This window comes from Sceloporus undulatus, chromosome 1, assembly GCF_019175285.1.
Source record: "Sceloporus undulatus isolate JIND9_A2432 ecotype Alabama chromosome 1, SceUnd_v1.1, whole genome shotgun sequence".
Taxonomy (NCBI): Eukaryota; Metazoa; Chordata; class Lepidosauria; order Squamata; family Phrynosomatidae; genus Sceloporus; species Sceloporus undulatus.
The window spans coordinates 275,371,818-275,390,933 of record NC_056522.1 but is presented as its reverse complement, the minus strand read 5'-3'; the positions used below and the strand labels follow the sequence as shown (position 1 = coordinate 275,390,933).

Genomic DNA, 19,116 nt, shown 5'->3' with positions numbered 1-19,116 from the left:
TTTGTTTCTTTATAATTATTCTTTGGGTTTTTTTTTAATGAATGAAGTTTAGCCTGGAGAAGAGAAGGTTAAGAGGTGATATGATAGCCCTGTTTAAATATTTGAAGGGATGTCATATTGAGGAGGGAGCAAGCTTGTTTTCTGCTGCTCCAGAGACTAGGACCCGGAACAATGGATACAAGCTACAGGAAAAGAGATTCCACCTCAACATTAGGAAGAACTTCTTGACAGTAAGGGCTGTCCAACAGTGGAACACACTCCCTCGGAGTGTGGTGGAATCTCCCTCCTTGGAGGTCTTTAAACAGAGGCTTGATGGCCATCTGTCGGGGATGCTTTGATTTGGATTTCCTGCATGGCAGAGGGTTGGACTGGATGGCCCTTGCGGTCTCTTGCAACTCTATGATTCTATGATTCTATGAAATAGTTATATGACTATTGACCTTTACAAACAAAGTAGTAAGGTTCTGAAACCAGCTGTTGATGTTGAAGTTTGAACCTTAAGAAGAAACCTAGTTTGCCAATATAGTACCATCCTGAATTACAGTGCCATAATTAAGGCCAAAACCTTAAGAAAGGGAGTTGAGAACCACTAAAAGAAAGCTGTGGCCTCATAGTCTGCACTCTTCAATCCCCTGTCTCACATGAAGTTCTGGAGGGTCTCTTGATTTATAATTATGAACAGCTTTTGAAGAATTGGTGGAACTGCTGTGAGGGAGAATGGAATGTGAATATTTATCCTAGTTGATCATACTTCTTTGTATCCAAACCTATGTATTTCAAAATGTAAAACCTAAAAACAGTTCAAATGTAAATAATTTGCTTTAACATTCTGTAGAGTAAAAATAATTATGTTATATGTTTAGGTTGCATTCACATTGTTTCAAGACACTGGTTTATTTGAAATTTTCAAAATTCCAACTCAGCAATTCATGAACTACTTTCAAGCATTAGAAAATGGTTACCGAGACATTCCCTGTAAGTCATGCCTCATAGCATTAACCTTGTTTGGTCCTCTGAGCCATACTACTTGCTTTAAGTTTTTACCCATATTACATTTGCAAAATAGCTCTAAGTACAGTTTAATACAATGATAGTGATATGTTTTGTTATGCATTATGGAATAATAACAAATAAAACAAATTTCAATAAATCTAGTAGCAAAACTGAATAAAATGAAGATTGTGTAAATCAATAATTAAGACTGGAAAATGGGTTGCAAAGAAATCTATAAAAGTAATAAAAAGTTGTATGCTAACATTTCTAAAAATTGACTTCCTTCTAATTTAAATTTGTCTTTACGGTGGGGTATACATATTCTACAAATTTAAATTAGCTTAATAGCAATCTTAACAGGTTTTGTCGACTAAAGTAGTGCAATAGTAGGGAATTTTGAACAAAATCTCAGAATCCACAATCATAGGAGTTCATATGTGCCATAATTTTCTAAACTGAGACAAATATTAATTTTGCAACATAACCCATACCCTTTTTATTCCTTTCCATTGTTCCACAAATGTCTTATTTGGTAATGTTTACCTGCAATGGTGTTTTAGTATTCTTGAAATAATTGTGTTATGCATGTTGTGTGAAATTACTTTTGTGCAAGAGTTAGTACACCTCATTCTGGGGACATGACTAGGGCAGGAGTGTGTGGACTGCATAGGGTGATAACCTTCGCCAAGAGAGCCCAAGGCTGTGCAGAAGCGCAAACAGGTCAGCCGCACAGCGAACCAGTTGAAAGCTCACCACAGCTGCTGCGTTCTGTCTGTTCTTCTCTGCTCTTTTGTGGTCTCTTAGCCAAGTGAGCCCGAGATGGCAGAGCAACCCAAACAAGAGGTGTCAGTGCAAGCCTATTGCAGACTCACTGCATTTGCCACCTTCTGGTCATTCTTCTCCACTGTCTTGAGCTCTCTCGACCTTGACCAAGAGAGCCCAAGACTGTGGAGAAACCCAAAAGGGAGGTGATGATGCAGGAAACTGGTTGCAACCACGTATGGGATGAGGTAAGAGATGGCTGCAGTGGGTGGAGGGAGTGGCTGGGGGAGTGCCACATAGTTTGGGCAGGGAAGAGAGGGGGACAGGAGGCAGTCAGGAGGGGGAGGGCAGAGGGCAGAGGGCAAGTGCCCCCCGCCTGCTGATGTTTGTTCTTCTGCCACCCCCTCCCCTTATGCTCTTTCCCCATGTTGTCTCCCCTTGAGTGCCTGCTTGGGGATAACAACATGAGTTTACTGCACTGGGGGCTGTACCAACAGCCCCAAAGGAGCGACTCTGTGCCGCCTTGGATGCGTGGGGTTGGGGACACGGCAACCAGACGCCACACCCCCAACCCACCAGGAAAAGAAGCCCAGAAAAGGAGCTTCTTTTGCCGGCACTGTTTGTACGTATGAGCAATGTCATCATGACACGCCCCGTGTAAACGGTGGCACACCAAGATGGCGCCCACAGCACAGGAGCTTTACCAAGTCCTACTTTCGGCCCCAGGCCAACGCAAAGTGCTGGTCTGTACCGGGCCAGGGTGACACCAGCCTTAGTGATGCCACTGCCCCATTCTGAGAATTTTCTAGCACAGCATATATTGAGGATGTGACTCTTAGACTGTGCTCCATTTAGAATTATGTGAGCACATTATCCAAACGTTAATTTGTTCTTCCCCTTTGTTACAGGCATTAGGTTACCCAGATGTTAGTCCAGATACTTTAGGGCAGATTTGTGTAACGTGCACCCTTTCAGACTTTGCTGAACTGCAGTTCCCAGCATTCATCACCATTGGCTCTGCTTAGTGGAGCTGCTGAGACTTGCAGTTCAGCAACATCTGAAAATATGCACATTTACCATACACCTGACCTAAGATAAACAGACTAACATCAGTTTCCAACCTTGCTTCAAAGAATGGCAAAAACGTCTTAGGGAAGCAATATAGACTGGAGGACAAAATTGTTAAGACTGTTAAGGAATGGCTTGTAAACAAAGCAAAATGCCTTTGGAATAGACATTTGGAATTCTGTGTATTCCATTTGCAACACAATATTATGTGTCATTTTACTTGTCCCTCCCTGAGAAATGATATTGTATAACTCTAAAGACAGAGAAAGGAGAAATCACTATGATAAAATGTTAGAGCAATTATTTTGCAAAAGATGGCTCCCCATTCCTTGCCACCCTGTCACTATAATGTTTGCCTCAGTCCCAAGCATCAACACTTGGCTGTGTACATAGTGAACGGAATGTTTTGGCCATTTCCCCACTCAACATTAAATTTGATCATTTTTTAAATGAAAAGTTTTGAGGGAGGGAGGGAGGGAGGGAGGGAGGGAGCAGGCTCCAGAACAACTTCAGGTCTTTTTATCATATATTGGTTTGACTCAACCCCCTCTGTCTAGGTATTTAAATCTTAGTGGATCACATTGTGGTATAATACGTTGAGTTGCATTTCTGAATATTTTTTTACTTTGATGGCAAGCAGGAAAGCAAGTCAGTTCCTGATGGGGAAGAACATGACTTTCGACTTGAGTTAGTGGTTTGCCACTGCTTCTGTCCAGTGTTTTCTTGACTCTTGGTTTTCAGCTTACCCTTTCTCTTTGGTTCTGTACTCTTCTCTTGTAATTTCCTACTCATGTGATTTTTCTTCCTAACTCAGCTTCCTAACATCAACTCTTTCTGCCTCTGTCAAGCCACTCCCATACTCCAGTTAGCAGTGCATAATCCTTTCTGTTTTAAGACACTATGTAGAATTTTCCTAGTTGAAGTTATTTCATCAACCTTCTGTGACCAGACTTTCTGCAATGGAACTAGGTATGTTCATGAAAATCCTGCAAAAGAAGCTCAACCAGTGGTCTACAGAATAGCTTACAAGCAGGCATTAGGTGACTGTAAGGTTTTTATCTTAATTTGTTAAAATAACATTTAATTTTATAAACTGATTTTAGACCACAACCGAATACATGCAACAGATGTTCTTCATGCTGTGTGGTATCTAACAACAAGACCAATTCCTGGATTTCAGCAAATACACGGTGGTTCTTTGACAGGAACTGACATTGGTACTGTATGTGGTTTGATTTTTTGTTTTTGCACAAGGTTTGGGCTAATAAAGTAAAATGGATATATTTCAGATAATTTTTAAAATATCCTCCTGATGTTTCTTTTTTTTTAACATGAAGGTTTCATGTTGGAAAGATAAATCTAACAGACGATGTCATTTACAATCAGTGTGTCTGATTTTAGGATAATTGATTGAATAATTGCTGACATGCTTTGTTTTCTTGCCAAAGAAACGGTTTCACTTAGATCTCTTCTGAATGAGGCCTATATCTTCTTGTAGGAGTCAGCATGTTTCTAGCAACTCAACTACATTAGGCTAATATTTCTTTATTTAATTAGGAAATGAAACATCTCAGACTAAAAATACCTAAGGTTAAACTATTTAACTTAATTAGAACTTTTTCTTAATCCAAGTGAAGAAGTGAAATAGTTTTGAACATTCAATATTCTCTTTAATTAATATAGATGCATCTTAAAATGTTGTTAAGTTCACTATTATTTGAATGATACTGCTTTGTATTACAAAAAACAAAACAAAACCCAATAGGGCATATATGTTATTGGCAATCCCAATTAGAGTAGTTCCAGTTAAAACAGATCCAGTTAGAACAGATCTATTGAATGGTGAATCAATACTTAAAGTAGATGCAACTGGTTCAGTAGGTCTATTCTACTTGAAACAGGTTTCAGGCCTCAGACACTAAACCAGAATTCTTCTTAATTTCATCACAGTTGTTTTTAATAATGAAAACATCACATTTAATCTTTGTGGGGAAAACAACCATGGGTAATATTAGCTATGTTTCATATAAGTTTCAATTTAAAATATAAAGATTACATATATCAAAACCACAGTTTCACGCTTTATAATAGTGGTTTGGAAGTCATCAACACTCAACAGAAAATTATATTTGCTGCTTTGAATCTCATTTTGCGAGAAAGACAGGATACAAATTCAATGATTTAATTCATAAATAAACAAACAAATAACATCCCCTCAACCACTTTCACCAGGAACTTAAGACCAAGGTCCCATTGGGTGTGTTGGGGTAGTTATGATGGCAACAAAGGAAGCAGTGACAAAACAAAAGGGTAGAGAGGAAAGGAAAAGAAGAAAAAGAAGGGGGCGATAGTGTTTGGAGGAGAAGGCTGCTGACTCCATGCCATCTGTTTCCCAAATGCCTGCCTTCTGTGAAGAGGATCCATTGAGCCAAGGAATTACAAAAGGACTAGCTTGCATTTGCCTATCCCATGGCACAGGTGATTGTCTAAGCCAGATGTCGCATTATTTCTTGGCTGCTTGGAACCCTGCCTTCAAATTCAGGCATGCGCAAAATATGCAACACAGAGGTAACGGTTTTCTTCGCATCAAACTAATACTGCACCACCTCTCCACATGAGTCTCCAAGGTTATGGACCATTCCATTGGTGTTAGCACCACTATAGAATCCTGAAAGTTTCTTATATTCTTCCTTAAAGTTTCAGGTCAAGTCAAAATCTTCAGCTTTCCAAAGCAGATTTGTTAGTGGTAGAGGGAACTGAAGGAAGAGTGGGGATCAGGGAGGATAACTAATTTTCCTATTTACCAATAGAAGAGCTCAGTTGAACAACAACAACAAAAACCCTGCTGATGAATAGAATCTTCCATATGGAAGATTTCACTGAATCCAACCCAATAAAATATATTGGTTGGTAGATAAACCTTCAAACTGTAAAACGCCACTATTTAATATTTTTAAAATGTTATTTTCTTGTTTATTTTTTCCTAGATACAGAAAATGGTATTTCAGCTGGCCAAGTTTCATATATTTCCTCCAAGAGCTGTAATGTTTTTGATGAAAACTATGGATGTTTAGCTTCAAACATTCCAGCCTTAGAATTAATGGCTTTATATGTAGCGGCAGCTATGCATGATTATGACCACCCCGGTCGTACAAATGCCTTTTTGGTAGCCACAAACGCTCCTCAGGTAGGAGGATTTTAATGAAAAATTTACAATAAGGCCAATAATACCAAAATATATGAATATCATGTGCAGTTCTAAACATATAGCAGTCAGAGGTATTAATATTTGTCAACAGTTCTTCATTTGTTACAGTCAATCTGATTCAAGAACATTAGTAAACCATAGAGCTGTGAGGATCTAAAGGACAGTCCTTACTCACCAAGCAGGTGGAGGGCTAGTTGAAGCTCTGCTAAATCCAAATCCTTTTCAGTCTAGGAGTGCTAGAAAAGTTCTAGAACTCCCCTGGTTCTGACCTCGCTTGCTGTGTTCCTGGGTTGAATGGGGTTTGAGTGTGGTGTTGCTTGGCTCCTCCCATTCTTCACTCTCTTGGCAGCTGAGATCAGCCGGCAGAGTAGCTGTGCTGGCAGATCTCTGTGCTGTCTGATCTCTGTGATCATTCAGCAGAAGGGGCTTATGCCACAATAAGGTTAATTCAGCTGAGAGAATGCCAGTTCTGCTAGCATAACAATTTTCTGCCTCTGCTTACCCCCTATAGCCACTACATCTTAGAGTTAGGGTTATTAGTTATACATCATAATTAATTCTCTAACAAATGGGAGGCTTCCAGGATTATTTGAAGATGGAATCTCCCCGATGCTGGAAAATTCCATCCAGTCAGTATTTAGTGGATCCAATTAAATTATTACATTTGTGCAGTATCTGTATTTCTGATTTTTCAGCATCATTTCCCATATAAAATTAGTAGTTTTGATCAACTTGTAAAGCTAAAGCAATTTAATATTTTACTTTTTTAGTTAAAACTGAAGTACTTTTATTTGAGTATTTAAAACTTTTTTAATATATTAGTCTTAGGCATTGGTGAAATTTCAGTTATAACCAACTGTTATACAATATTTTTGCAGGCTGTGCTGTATAATGACAGATCAGTTCTGGAAAATCATCATGCAGCTTCTGCTTGGAGTCTCTTCTTATCTCAACCAGAATACAACTTTCTTCCTGATCTTGATCATGTACAATTCAAACGATTTCGATTTTTAGTGATTGAAGCAATCCTTGCTACAGATCTCAAGAAACATTTTGATTTCCTTGCTGAATTTAATGCCAAGGTTTGTTACACAAGTTTACCTGTGCATAGAAAATCATCTTAATGATAGTTCATTAATATCAACAGATATTCATATCAATATATTATATTTGGCAAATCTGGAACTGTAATTCTTATTTTCGAAAACAGTGATGGCGAACCTTTTAGGGACCAAGTGCCCAAACTAAATGGTCCTCTAGCACCAGGTGTTACCCAGTGCCAGGGGTGAGACATCTGTCTGGTGGCAGGATTTCTTCCTCTGCCCTCCCAAGCCTTCAGCTGCCTCCAGAGAGACAGCTGGAGGCCGGGGAGGGTCCCCCCATGTCATCCCTGGCCTTCAGCTGCCTCCCAAGAAGCAACTGGAGACTGGGGAGGGTCAGGAAGGAGGAGAAAGAGGTGTATGTCTCTTCCTCCTCCTCCTTCCACTGCGTGCTGGGGGGAATGGCGTCATGTGCCAGCTCTGGCACATGTGCCATAGGCTCACCATCATGGCTCTAAAGGCACCAGATCCTATCTGATCTTGAAAGCTAAGCAGGATCAGCCCTAATAAGTACTTGGATGGAAGACTACCAATGAATACCAGGTGCTGTAGGATATATTTCAAAGAAAGGTACTGGCAAAACGAACTCTGAATATTCCTTGCCTAAGAAAAAACTATGAAATTCATCTCTGTAAGTTGACAGGCAACTTGAAGGCGCCTACACAATTCCTTGCTGTACCATCATACATTTCTTAATTGATCTACTAAATCTTCAGATTGCATTGTGAATAGCTGAAAACAGAAAAATAGCAAGTCATGTAGAAAATTAACTGACTTCACTATTATGGGGAATATTAAAGCTCACTTCCTTGGTTAGCCATCTAAAAGGATTTGGAATGGCTTAGCAGTCCTCTCCATGTACAGAAAGAAGCTCAGCTAATAGATAGTGTCTATTCTAGTGGCTCTGTATATAGGCTCAGAAGATTCTGCCAATAGAAATCTGCACCCAGTGGTTTTCTCACCTTGAAATAAGGCCAGGATGAAGTCAGCCTTGGATCTGTTGCATCAAAGTCCTTTCATTTTATTAAGAGGGTCCTAGATTGAGTCCTTCTGTTTTTCAGTGGAAGGATTCCCTCCTGCAAAGATACCTGTTGGACCTAAAGGCCTATTATAGACGCCGACTGGAAATGGTGATTCATCACTTTGCTTCCACCCCATTCCAGTTAGGATTACTCTCATTTGAAATGCTGCTATATTGCTAGCTGTCATGTGCTGCAGGAAGATTTTTAAAAATATATATATACTAAAGTAAGAAAATGAGCTAGCTGATTACTCTTCTTCTCTGAAAGAACAGTTACAGTCAAATGCATCTTGCAGATGTGAGGAACCAGCCAACTGTATGCACTTTACTAATAATGGAAACAACACAGAGGCCACAAAAACCTTGATTTGCAAAAATAAAATGTTAGATCTAAGTAAATCTGTCTTGATAAATAAGTATGTAGCTATCTTATACACTCATCTCTACATTTGTGGCTTTGACTTTTGCAGATTTGATTGTTCATGGATTTTATTAATATGTTCTCTAGAAATATCCAGGTCCTCCAGCGCCACTCTATGGTGAATTTTAACCAAAAGTTGCACTGAAGGACCTAGAGATTCCTGGAAGGAACACTCCACTAGGCATTTGTATCTCCTTCCGTGCAATTGTATGGTCAATATCTGACAGATGTTGACCACAGAGTTGCACTGGAGGACCTAGAGATTCCTAGAGAGGTGTTCTCTCAGGTAAAAACATAGTGTTTTTGTTATTTGCGGTTTTTCCACATTCGTGGGGATCCTGTGCCCCTAACCTCAGCGAATGTGGAGGGATATGTGTAATGTGCTTAGGGTTACCATTTGTCCCAAAAAAGTGGGACAGTCCCAGTTTTAAAGCATGTAAAAATGTCCTGGCTGGTTGCTGCTGTATGTCCCAGTTTCCAAGGGAAACAGCAACCATGGTGTTACCCAATGGGCTTATGAGTTCTGCTCAAAATGGAGGAGTTTTTGGGATTCCTCTTGGACAGAAGACTGAAATGGGGGACAAAGAAAATGCCTGGCTGCCCTGTATTGGGGTGGGAAGCCAGGTGACCAGCCCAAGGGAAAGCGCGTCCTCCTCCGCAGCTGCCAACTTTCCCCAGCCAGACCTCTCCTCCTAGGAGGATTCTGAGGCCACTTACGAGGCAGGCAGGGCCCATTCCTTCCGAAGCCTAATTGCCCCCAACACTGACCAGTCTCTGTATATGGGGCCAAAATTATGCATTTTGCCATGACCTGTCAATAGATCGAGGGTAAAGCTTGGAGGTTCTATCTCTCTCTCTCTCTCTCTCTCTGTGTGTGTGTGTGTGTGTGTGTGTGTGTGTGTGTGAAGAGAGATTCTAATTGAGACTTTTCTTCATCATTCCAGCCAGATGCGTGGGTGGGAAGGGGACTCTTAAACTAACAGCAATATCAATCAGTCACCAGGACTCTTTCTGCTTGTCTCTTTCTTGCTAAACTTCTCTCCGCAAAGCATTGGGAAATCTGAAAGAGCTGCTATCACATTTCCATAGTGACCCGTAAATCAGTTGACCTGGGATTTTGGGGTCAATTTTTGGGCGTACATTTTTAGACTTATAGATGAATATGTACAGTGGTGCCTCGGGTTACGAAAGTAATTCGTTCCGCGGCCGCTTTCGTAACCCGAAAAGCCTTCGTAAGCCGAATTGCCATAGGCGCTAATGGGGAAAAGCCGCGATTCCGTGCGAAAAAGCCGAAAAAAGCACCAAAAGTTTTTTCGTAACCCGAAAAAACATTCGTAACCCGAAACAATAATTCCCTATGGGATTTTTTCGTATCCCGAAAATTTCGTAACCTGGGTATTTCGTATCCCGAGGTACCACTGTACAGTATATAAATGTCAACAGGCAGGTGAGGAGGCACCCAGACGCTGTTCAGCTGTAGTTGGGTGGCTGGAAAAAAGGAGGTGCCATTGCCCTTTCTGATCTCCAGCCTTAGAATTTGGCACATTGCTCTGGAGGACAATATATAGTCTTTCCCCCCACTTGCTGTGCTGCAGACAGATGGTTCTTGTGCATTTGGCTGTCCCTACAGCTATCAGTTGGCTGTAGAGCTGCAACTAAGCATTATCAAACTGCTTTGAGCAGATGTAGTATAAGGAAGTCTGTTATAGTAACACCAATGGAGCTTTATGCTGTGTAGTCTGCCTGAACCTCATGCTGACTTTGCTTCAGTGAATGGTACAGGGTTTGTGTTCATAGAACTAGGTGTTCCCACTTTCTCTTCTCTCTGTACCTCTCATACATATATACATACATATCAGAAAATTTACCCCAGCATGTGGAAAATTACATAAAATATTCTGTGGGGACCTTGCACACAGAGTAAGAAATGGACAAGTTCCAACTCTACCCTCTCATAAATGCAGGAACATAATTCAGCTCATTGAGTTAAATGAGAGTTGAGAGAGTCTTAAAACCAGAAGTTTGGCCTGGTACAGACTACCGGAAAGTGGTGGTCTGGGGCCGATTTTAGGGCTTAGGAGTGCGGAGTGTCCACACGCTCCTGAGCCCTACTGTGCACCACTGGTGCCATCATGGCTCAGCCCCATCTACATGGGGGCTGCCCTGATGATGCAGGCGTGGTGCACCATGCAAACGTCGTCGCATTTGCGTGTGTCATTGGCACGCACGATTGCGCTAATGGTTTCAGTGGGTCCTTTTTAACCCTGATGGAGGTCACGCCATTTGGTTGGTGCCGCCTCCTTGCAGCATTAAAACGGGCAGCTACAGGCCGCCCTTTCAGGGTGGTCTGTCAAACCTCTATGTTACCATGCATAATTTATGGGGGAGTAAGCGCTAGTTATAACAATGGAATTTACAGTGGTCCCTTCTTTTACACGGGGGATCCGTCCCCCCCCCCCGGCATAAAAGATATTCCGCATATGCTTGAGCCCCATTAGAAGTAATGGGGCTTATGCTCGCAGTGGCACGTGTGCAACCTTATGTCTCATGGCACCACTTCTTCCGGCACTGCTTTCAGCGTATGCTGAAAGCTGCGTATAATGCACCCGCGTATGGTGTGGGCGCACTGTACTTTTGAATAGATATGAATATGATTACCCTGCATATTTTTAAAATATATATATATTTTCAAGAAACTTCTTTTTTGTACATTAAGTATCAAAATCTACTGACTGTAACTCTGAAAGACTTGATGGATTTTATAAAAGATTTAATTTAGTGTTTTTGTCCTCCTCCAAATAGATTAATGATGTAAACGGTCATGGTATTGAGTGGAGCAGTGAGAGTGATCGCCTATTGGTGTGTCAGATATGCATCAAGCTGGGAGATATCAATGGTCCAGCAAAAGTTAGAGATCTGCACTTGAAATGGACAGAGGGCATTATCAATGAGTTTTATGAACAGGTAAGCTTTATACAATACAGTCAGCTCTCCTTATCCACGGATTTATTATCCACGGATTCAAGCATCCACGGCTTGAAAATATTCCCCAAGAGCATAAATTCCAAATAGCAAACCTTGATTTTCCATTTTATAGAAGGGACACCATTTTGCTCTGCCATTATATTTAATGGGACTTGAGCATCCATAGATTTTGTTATCCACGGGGGATCCTGGAACCAAACCCTAACAGATAACAAGGACCCACTCTACATGCCTTCTAAAATTGATCTGTTTATCAATGGGTTTATAGTTAGATTTGCTTAAGAAAATGTATGGACGATCCTTGATGTTATATAGAAAGTGCATAATGCTTTAAATGAAGACAAAGATTCTTGGGGATCATCCTGTATTCATCTGAGCAGATCATAGAGGGTGAAAACACAGGACAGCTCAGCCAATAGAAATGTAATCAACTTGAGAAAAAAGAAAACTATGTGAAGGAAAACCTTTCGAACCGAGTCTCTAGGACAATCATTCCTTTACCTAGATTGGCAAAAAGATTGAAAAAAGAAACTCCCAGCTAGATAGTTGTTTTGAGCATACAAACCATGTTTTCTGTATCTTGAAGAAATAGGATTCTTGGAGTAAGGAAGTTTTCCACAAGCAGGCAGTGACAGTGCAGGTCCATGTGACAGTAGGTTAGCCTTCTGTTGAGCGTGGAGAAACATTTAGGTCATGATTCCGTATAGGAACATATGCACACATCATGTAGCTATGTCTCTGTAGATGTATCTCTTGATGCTGCCCCAACTCACCTATTGTGTGGTGACATTTATATATTTATTTACTACATGTATATACCACCTTTCTCCCTGAGTGTGACCCAAGATGGCTTCCAAAGAGGAACAGTTTAAAAACAATTTAAAATCTCCATACTATACTATATACAAATCATTTAAAAACCATACATAAGTTACTAAGATACAAAGCTCAGTATGATCCTTCCCTGTTTACCTGATAGCAACTATATATTGTCAAAATCTTGAATTTAGAAATTCAGTGTTGGACATAAATATGTTGGGGGCCATGATTAGACCAATATGGAAAATGACTGAAAATAAACATCCACTACCTCGATGTTCTACAAAACCTACAGCATCTTCCACTGAGAAGCCTCCCTGGAGTATGAGTAACACATGTGCTAAATTATTCTATCTAATGGGACTATGATTTCTATATGTTGTTGTTGTGTGCCTCCAAGTCATTTTTTACTTATGTAGACCCTAAGGTGAACCTGTCATAGGGTTTTTGTGCTTGTTCCTTGGGGGGAGGGGTGTGCCAATGCTATCCTCTGAGGCTGAGAGAGTATGACTTGCCTAAGGTCAACCAGTAGGTTTTTATGCTCGAGCAGAGATTTGAGCCCTGGTCTCCAGTGTCATCCAACTATAAATAAAATCTTTGTGAATAGTAGAAATTCTGTGTGAACTTTTAAAGGACTGCCAGGAATATACCTATAACGCTTGCTTAGCCTGTCTACTGTTCACAAAATATTTTTATTTACAGCATATTGACATAATTGTCCCATTAGCTAAAATAATTCAGTAAATGTGCCACTCATACTCCAGAGTGACTTTTCAGTCATATGGAGGCATTGTAGAATGCTGAAGTTGCTGATCTTTATTTTTAGTTAATTTCCATATTGTTCTAATAATGGCTTTAGAATATTCATCACAGTTTTGAATTTTTCAATGCAAGATTTTGACAACATTATACTTTTCAGTGCATAGTACCTGTCACTACATGCCAGTATAGGCCATGGCTTGTGAACACTTGACTCAACATACTGAGCCCATCAGCAATCAATTAGCTTCTTCTACTCCATCATAACTATTATGAAAGTGTGTTCCTTAAAGCAGATGCTTGTTGTGTTCTTTTGGTAAAGTTATATAAAACTAGAAATAGTAATTTGTTATTGCTTCATGTTTCTTTATCAAAATATTGATTATCCATTTTTGTTTTACATGATTTCTAAACACTACATTAATATCCAGTCAGTTCTAAACTTCTTATCCTGATGAACTTTCAGGGCGATGAAGAGGCAAGTTTGGGATTACCTATAAGCCCTTTTATGGACCGGCATTCTCCTCAGCTTGCAAAATTACAAGAATCTTTTATTACTCATATTGTTGGTCCTCTCTGTAATTCCTATGATGCAGCTGGGTTGCTTCCAGGACAGTGGGTTGATGAAAAAGATGATAATGAAAGTTTTGAAGATTATGATGCAGAAGAGTTGGATAGTGAAGAGGATGAAATGGATGACTTTGGCACAAGTACGATTAAATACGTGTTTGACACAGCATGCAGAACTTTAAATTGATTTTGATTTACATACTCAGAGGAATGATTGTCTATTTACTTTTTTGAGACACTATTATAACACTTTCATTATAGAGGCCACAAAATAGTGTACTGTATCATATTAATTTTAGCAGTAGAAGACACAATACAACTTTGATAAAACAAAATATTTCATTAAAATCACTAAAGGTAACTGATCAGCAAAATGTTGAGAAAACTCATGAATCTTCAGTTATATTGTACAGTGAGAGCCTAACTGATTTTAATGGTCAGTTCTTTTCACATGATAGGCACCACAACACACAATGATTAAATACAAACATCAGTAGGCTCTTGTAAAGTAAGCAGAGTCTTTCCCGCACAGCCTTGGGAGTGGAGCAGCGGGCAGAAAAGATGATTTCATTGATAACTTGGGGACTGTACAGACTGTCCCTAAGAGAGCCAGATCGGTGATATCCACTCCTAAGGGAGCCAGATCGGTGCCGCGGCAACTGCATGCCACGGACCCAATCTCGACTTTTCGCAGCACAAAAAAGACCTTCAAAAAGTGGCTCCTTTCTGCACTGCGGAAAGGGCACCGTAGCCACCAGTACCACATTTTTGGGCACTCCTTTGGTGCTGCGTCATGTAGACGCAGTGCCAGAGGAGCACCATGATGCCGCACACCATGTGGTGGTGTGGGTGGCATCATGCCAGCCTGGAGGTGGACTCCACCCCCAGGCTGGCCAAAGATGCCGGTCTATACAGCCTGTTGGATATCAAATGTCTCACAAGAGTAACATTTTGAGCCTGCCTTCATCTGATGAATGCATCTGAACCATATTTCATCTGATACATCTGAGGAAGTATGCTCAAGTTTATGAAAGCTTGTGCTACCAGCTTTCAGTTAGTCTCAAAGGTGCTACAAGATCCCTTTGCACACAGAAGACATTATCATTAAGATTATCAATGTAAGAATTGTTAACATGTTACAGTACCTATTTTTAATGCATTCTTTTGAGAATTTGGGGGCTTTTTTATCTCATGTGATTTTAAACTATGTAAAACTTCTTTTTCTTTTTTCAAATTGTACTGGCCAGAACCATATAAGCTGCTCATATTAGCACTGAGGGGTTTCATTGTTATCCTTCTGGTGAAACTGGGAGCACTATAGGACTATAACACTGGAATATTCATAGAACAGTAATACTGTATGGGACAGCTTTTAATAATTGCTTTTAAAATGGAGTTTGGAGATAAGATTCATATAAAACTTTCAACTGTGAAGTTGTCCCCTCCCTCACATTCCACCAGTATTGCTGCAGTAAGCACTGTAGCAGTGCTATACCTTTATAGCCCTTCTCCGAATTCCACTTGCTACTGAACTTCCTGGGACACTGTTGGCCTTGCAGAGAAATCATGTTTCCCATAAAGATTACACTTTAATCAAAGCAGGATTGGCCAAATATACTCCTGAAGCCACCTAAGACCCTACACCATGCTTTTTGTGGCCCTCACCTCCTCCATATTTCCTAGACTTCCCCTGCCTCTCCCCATGGATCAAGGTAGGCAATAACAACAATGAACAGATAAGAAATGTAAGTTAAAACATCAGTTTAAAATACACATCAGTTTAAAATGACAACCTATATACATTAAAATGATCCTCATGTAAAATTCACAATTTAAAAAACATCTAGATAAGCCTTCCAAAAGAAACTGGTCTTCAATGCTGTTTTAAATGTGGTCAGCATGTTCAGCTGTCAGATTTCTTCTGGCAGGTCATTTTATAGTCTAGGGCAGTGGTTCCCAACCTGTGGGTCGGGACCCCTTTGGGGGTCGAATGACCCTTTAATGGGGGTCGCCTAAGACCATTGGAAAACACCTATTTAATTACAGTTATGAAGTAGCAACAAAAATAATTTCATGGTTTTGGGTCACCACAACATGAGAAACTATATTAAAGGGTCGCAGCATTAGGAAGGTTGGGAACCACTGGTCTAGGGGCAGCTGAAGAAAAGATGAATTGCTGCTTTTGGAAGGTTCCAGAAATTTAACATAACCTTCCTAAGTTTAACATAACCTCCCTCTCATCCCCATCTCAAACCCAGAAATAGACTCCCAAGTGCATGGTTACTTGTGTGTGCATATTTTGTTTGGTCTTTTGTTCTCTGGTGGCCCATGCACCGCCTGGAGAGTTTAAGAAGGAAAATTGGCCTTCAAATTCAGGTCAATTGCCCACCCTGGGTTAAAGAAAGAAAGGGGGAAGAGTTTGGTTTTTTAGTGGTGGTGGTGACCAGCTGCACTCCCTTCAAAGGAAATGCTATTTGAACTGTGTAGTATTAATGTTGGAATTTAGGGGGTGGGGGAGGAAATTTCATTGTTTGAGATGTAATATGAGCAATGCTACTTACCTGTCACTTCCAAAGTCTCTCTGAAAGCACTATTAAAACCTGTTCTTTGCTAATAGAAAGAAATTGCTTTATACTTGTTTAGGCCTAAATTTTAGAAATGAGTTTTTTTCTTCCATTTTTCAGAACTGCAGAGAAGAAGAAGACAGCAGATATTTTGTCAGCTAATATACCATTTGAATGAAAATCATAAAGTATGGAAGAAACTAATTGAAGAAGAAGAACTAAATAAATCTGAAGATAGTAAAAAGACAGAGAATACATCTTTATGTCAAACAGATGAGATTCAAGTTATTGAGGAAGCTGATGAAGAAGAGGAACATCATCAGGGAGAAGAGAAAACATTTTAAGAAGAATTTAGAAAGATATACACAATTAATCCATGAAGCATATACTCTTCAGACTGATATAGTTGACAGAACTATGAAAGATCTGAATACTGTGAAAAGACATCTGCTTCACTAGCAGTATCCCTCTCCTGTGCACTTTCACCTCAAGGAATTAGAAACTTTATTCAGAGGTTTATTGAATATTGTATTCCATGATTCAAGGATGTTCTACCCAACTTGGTATTCAAATACCTTGTTCTGATGGCTTGCTGAAAATAGCTGCTTATTATGAAAATGAGATTTTGAAAAAACAGCAGCTTCAGTTACCAAAGTCACCAAAATATGTTGCTTCTAAGAGCTTTTTATTACATATATACACACATAGAGTGGGCCCTTGGTATCCCCTGAGGTTTCGTTCCAAGACCACTCGCATCCCTCTGGATACCAAAATCCATGAATGTTCTAGTCCTGTTATACACAATGCCCTAGTAAAATGGTGCCCCTTATACTAAATGGCAAAATCAAGACTTGTTTTTTGGAATTTTGGGAGGTAATGTTTTCAAGCCATAGATGGTGGAATCTGGATGCAGAGGGCTGACTGTATGTATGTATGTATGTATGTATGTTTTGGAATGTGTATTTTATTTTTAATGTGAATCTAAAAATCACTGTGCCTATAGGTATGAATGTTAGAATTCACAACAATTTCATTTACAATAGTTTTCTTAATAGCTATTTTGAGCTGATTTAACCATTTGATGACTGCAACCAGAAAAGCTAATTTCTGAGTTTTGTGGTTAAAATTGAATCCCATATGCATCAGTTTGATGCTTTTTACTGTGGTGCATAACCTGCCATTTTATTTTTCTGAAAATGTTCAGGTTTGCAGTGAGTATCCAGGCTAGTTTGCTAAAAATACACCAGTTGCCTTTTTCTTACTGTTCTGTAATAGGACATAAAAGCTGTTTCACTGTTTAAATAATTAAGGGATTTTATTCTTTTAACCAATTATAGGTATGTTCCACTCTTGCTCAGGTTTCATGTTCAGAAATATGACACAACAGATTTTATATTTACAATCTTGTGCTAATGCTAGATGTTCATTTTAAAGTATACCACCTTTCTCTTTCTTTATATGTAAACTTTAGTAGAATTAAAGGATTGTTTTCTATAAATCCATTCTTCCAAAATCCATTTTTCCTTAAAACATGCAGGGATAGCTGTGTTGGCCATTTAGGAAATTCAAACAAAATTCCACCAAACAATGATACAGTGCAGCCTTGCCTTATGTGGGGATCCATTCCAGACACACCCCCACCCCCACCCCCACGTAAGGCAAATACCACGTAAACTCGAGCCCCATTCAATAGAATGGGGTTTGTGTTTGCGGCAGTGCAATGTGCACACGCCACGAGTGCATGTGCCACTCACTGTATTGCAGCGTGGCTTCCGCGTAAAGTGAAAGCCGCCTATGGCACGCCTGTGTATGGAGCGGGTGTGCTATATCTTTATTAGCCAAGCGAAATGCACAATACACTTGTTGCAAGCTCTTGAAGCTCCACTGGCTTCTTCATCAGGCAAGATGTTACATACCAAATAGAAGAAAAATGGGAGATGTTAGTAAGATGCCTGCATTTTGTTGTTTCTCTTCTTAGTTAAGATGGTATGGGGAGGGTATCTTTAGCATGCTGACTCCTCCTCTTCTGGCCATGTAGGCAGTAGGGAGATTTTCAAAGTCCAGGAAATTTAAAGTTAGATTTTTCCTCATTTTACAGTCACCTGACACAAAACTTTACAGTCTTGATAGTAACATCACACATCCTTTTGCCTGAAAAATACACATGTGATCATCAAAGTCCAGGTGTGTGTTTCATGGATTGTTATGCATGTTTCAAATCCACATGATACAAAGAAGTATTGCAGACAGTTTTCTTTTTTCCTTCATTTCAGTCCACTTAGTTGATGTTTATTTTGTTCCCCCAGATGACATAAACTCCATTTATGAATTTAGGCATTACCATGATTTTTAACTACTAAATAGAGAATGAAGGATCTCGGTCTGATTTTGTAACCTGCCAGGCATGGTGTGTGTGTGTGTCTTTAACCAATCATCTTCTGCTATTTCCTGACCCCTACTGGAGTCTTCCAAACTGCTGGCATTTTAGACAATCTTTTATAGACTTATCTTTCTGGGAGTATTCATATTTGAAGGTAAAATTGTCAGAACACTTAACTTGCATGGGCCCCTGTTGTGTTGTCTATATTGTTTTACTGAAAGGATCCACACAACAATAAGTTGTGAATTGCTGAATTGCTCTCTTAACACAACATTTTGTCTGATTTTGCTCTTTCCAAACTGTTAAAATGTGTTGCCAATTCACTTCTAATACCACTTAATGTTTCTCAACCTGCATTTATAATATCTGTTTCAAAACTGAGCTCATTTGGAATGGAAGCCAGATTTTGGAGAGTGCAGTATATTATGAAGTGAATTCCTAGAGTATTCTTCTGGAAATGAACAGA

The 19,116-nt window shown here is 39.7% G+C and overlaps 1 protein-coding gene across 5 annotated transcripts in view; it reads left to right on the top strand.

The window, feature by feature from the left end:
- The window catches only part of PDE3B (phosphodiesterase 3B), a 93,726-nt gene extending 75,958 nt beyond the window's left edge, over positions 1-17,768 (top strand). For 3 of the 5 annotated variants that reach the window (XM_042439280.1, XM_042439289.1, XM_042439317.1), the window contains 8 exons: positions 864-975; positions 3,927-4,040; positions 5,239-5,391; positions 5,811-6,010; positions 6,910-7,113; positions 11,376-11,537; positions 13,603-13,846; positions 16,391-17,768. In XM_042439280.1, the coding sequence (XP_042295214.1) occupies positions 864-975; positions 3,927-4,040; positions 5,239-5,391; positions 5,811-6,010; positions 6,910-7,113; positions 11,376-11,537; positions 13,603-13,846; positions 16,391-16,614 (1,413 nt within the window). In that variant the 3' untranslated portion in view covers positions 16,615-17,768. The remainder of the gene's footprint in view (positions 1-863; positions 976-3,926; positions 4,041-5,238; positions 5,392-5,810; positions 6,011-6,909; positions 7,114-11,375; positions 11,538-13,602; positions 13,847-16,390) is intronic. The other 2 variants (XM_042439308.1, XM_042439299.1) reach the window with 1 other exon arrangement.
- Positions 17,769-19,116: the final 1,348 nt, after the last annotated feature.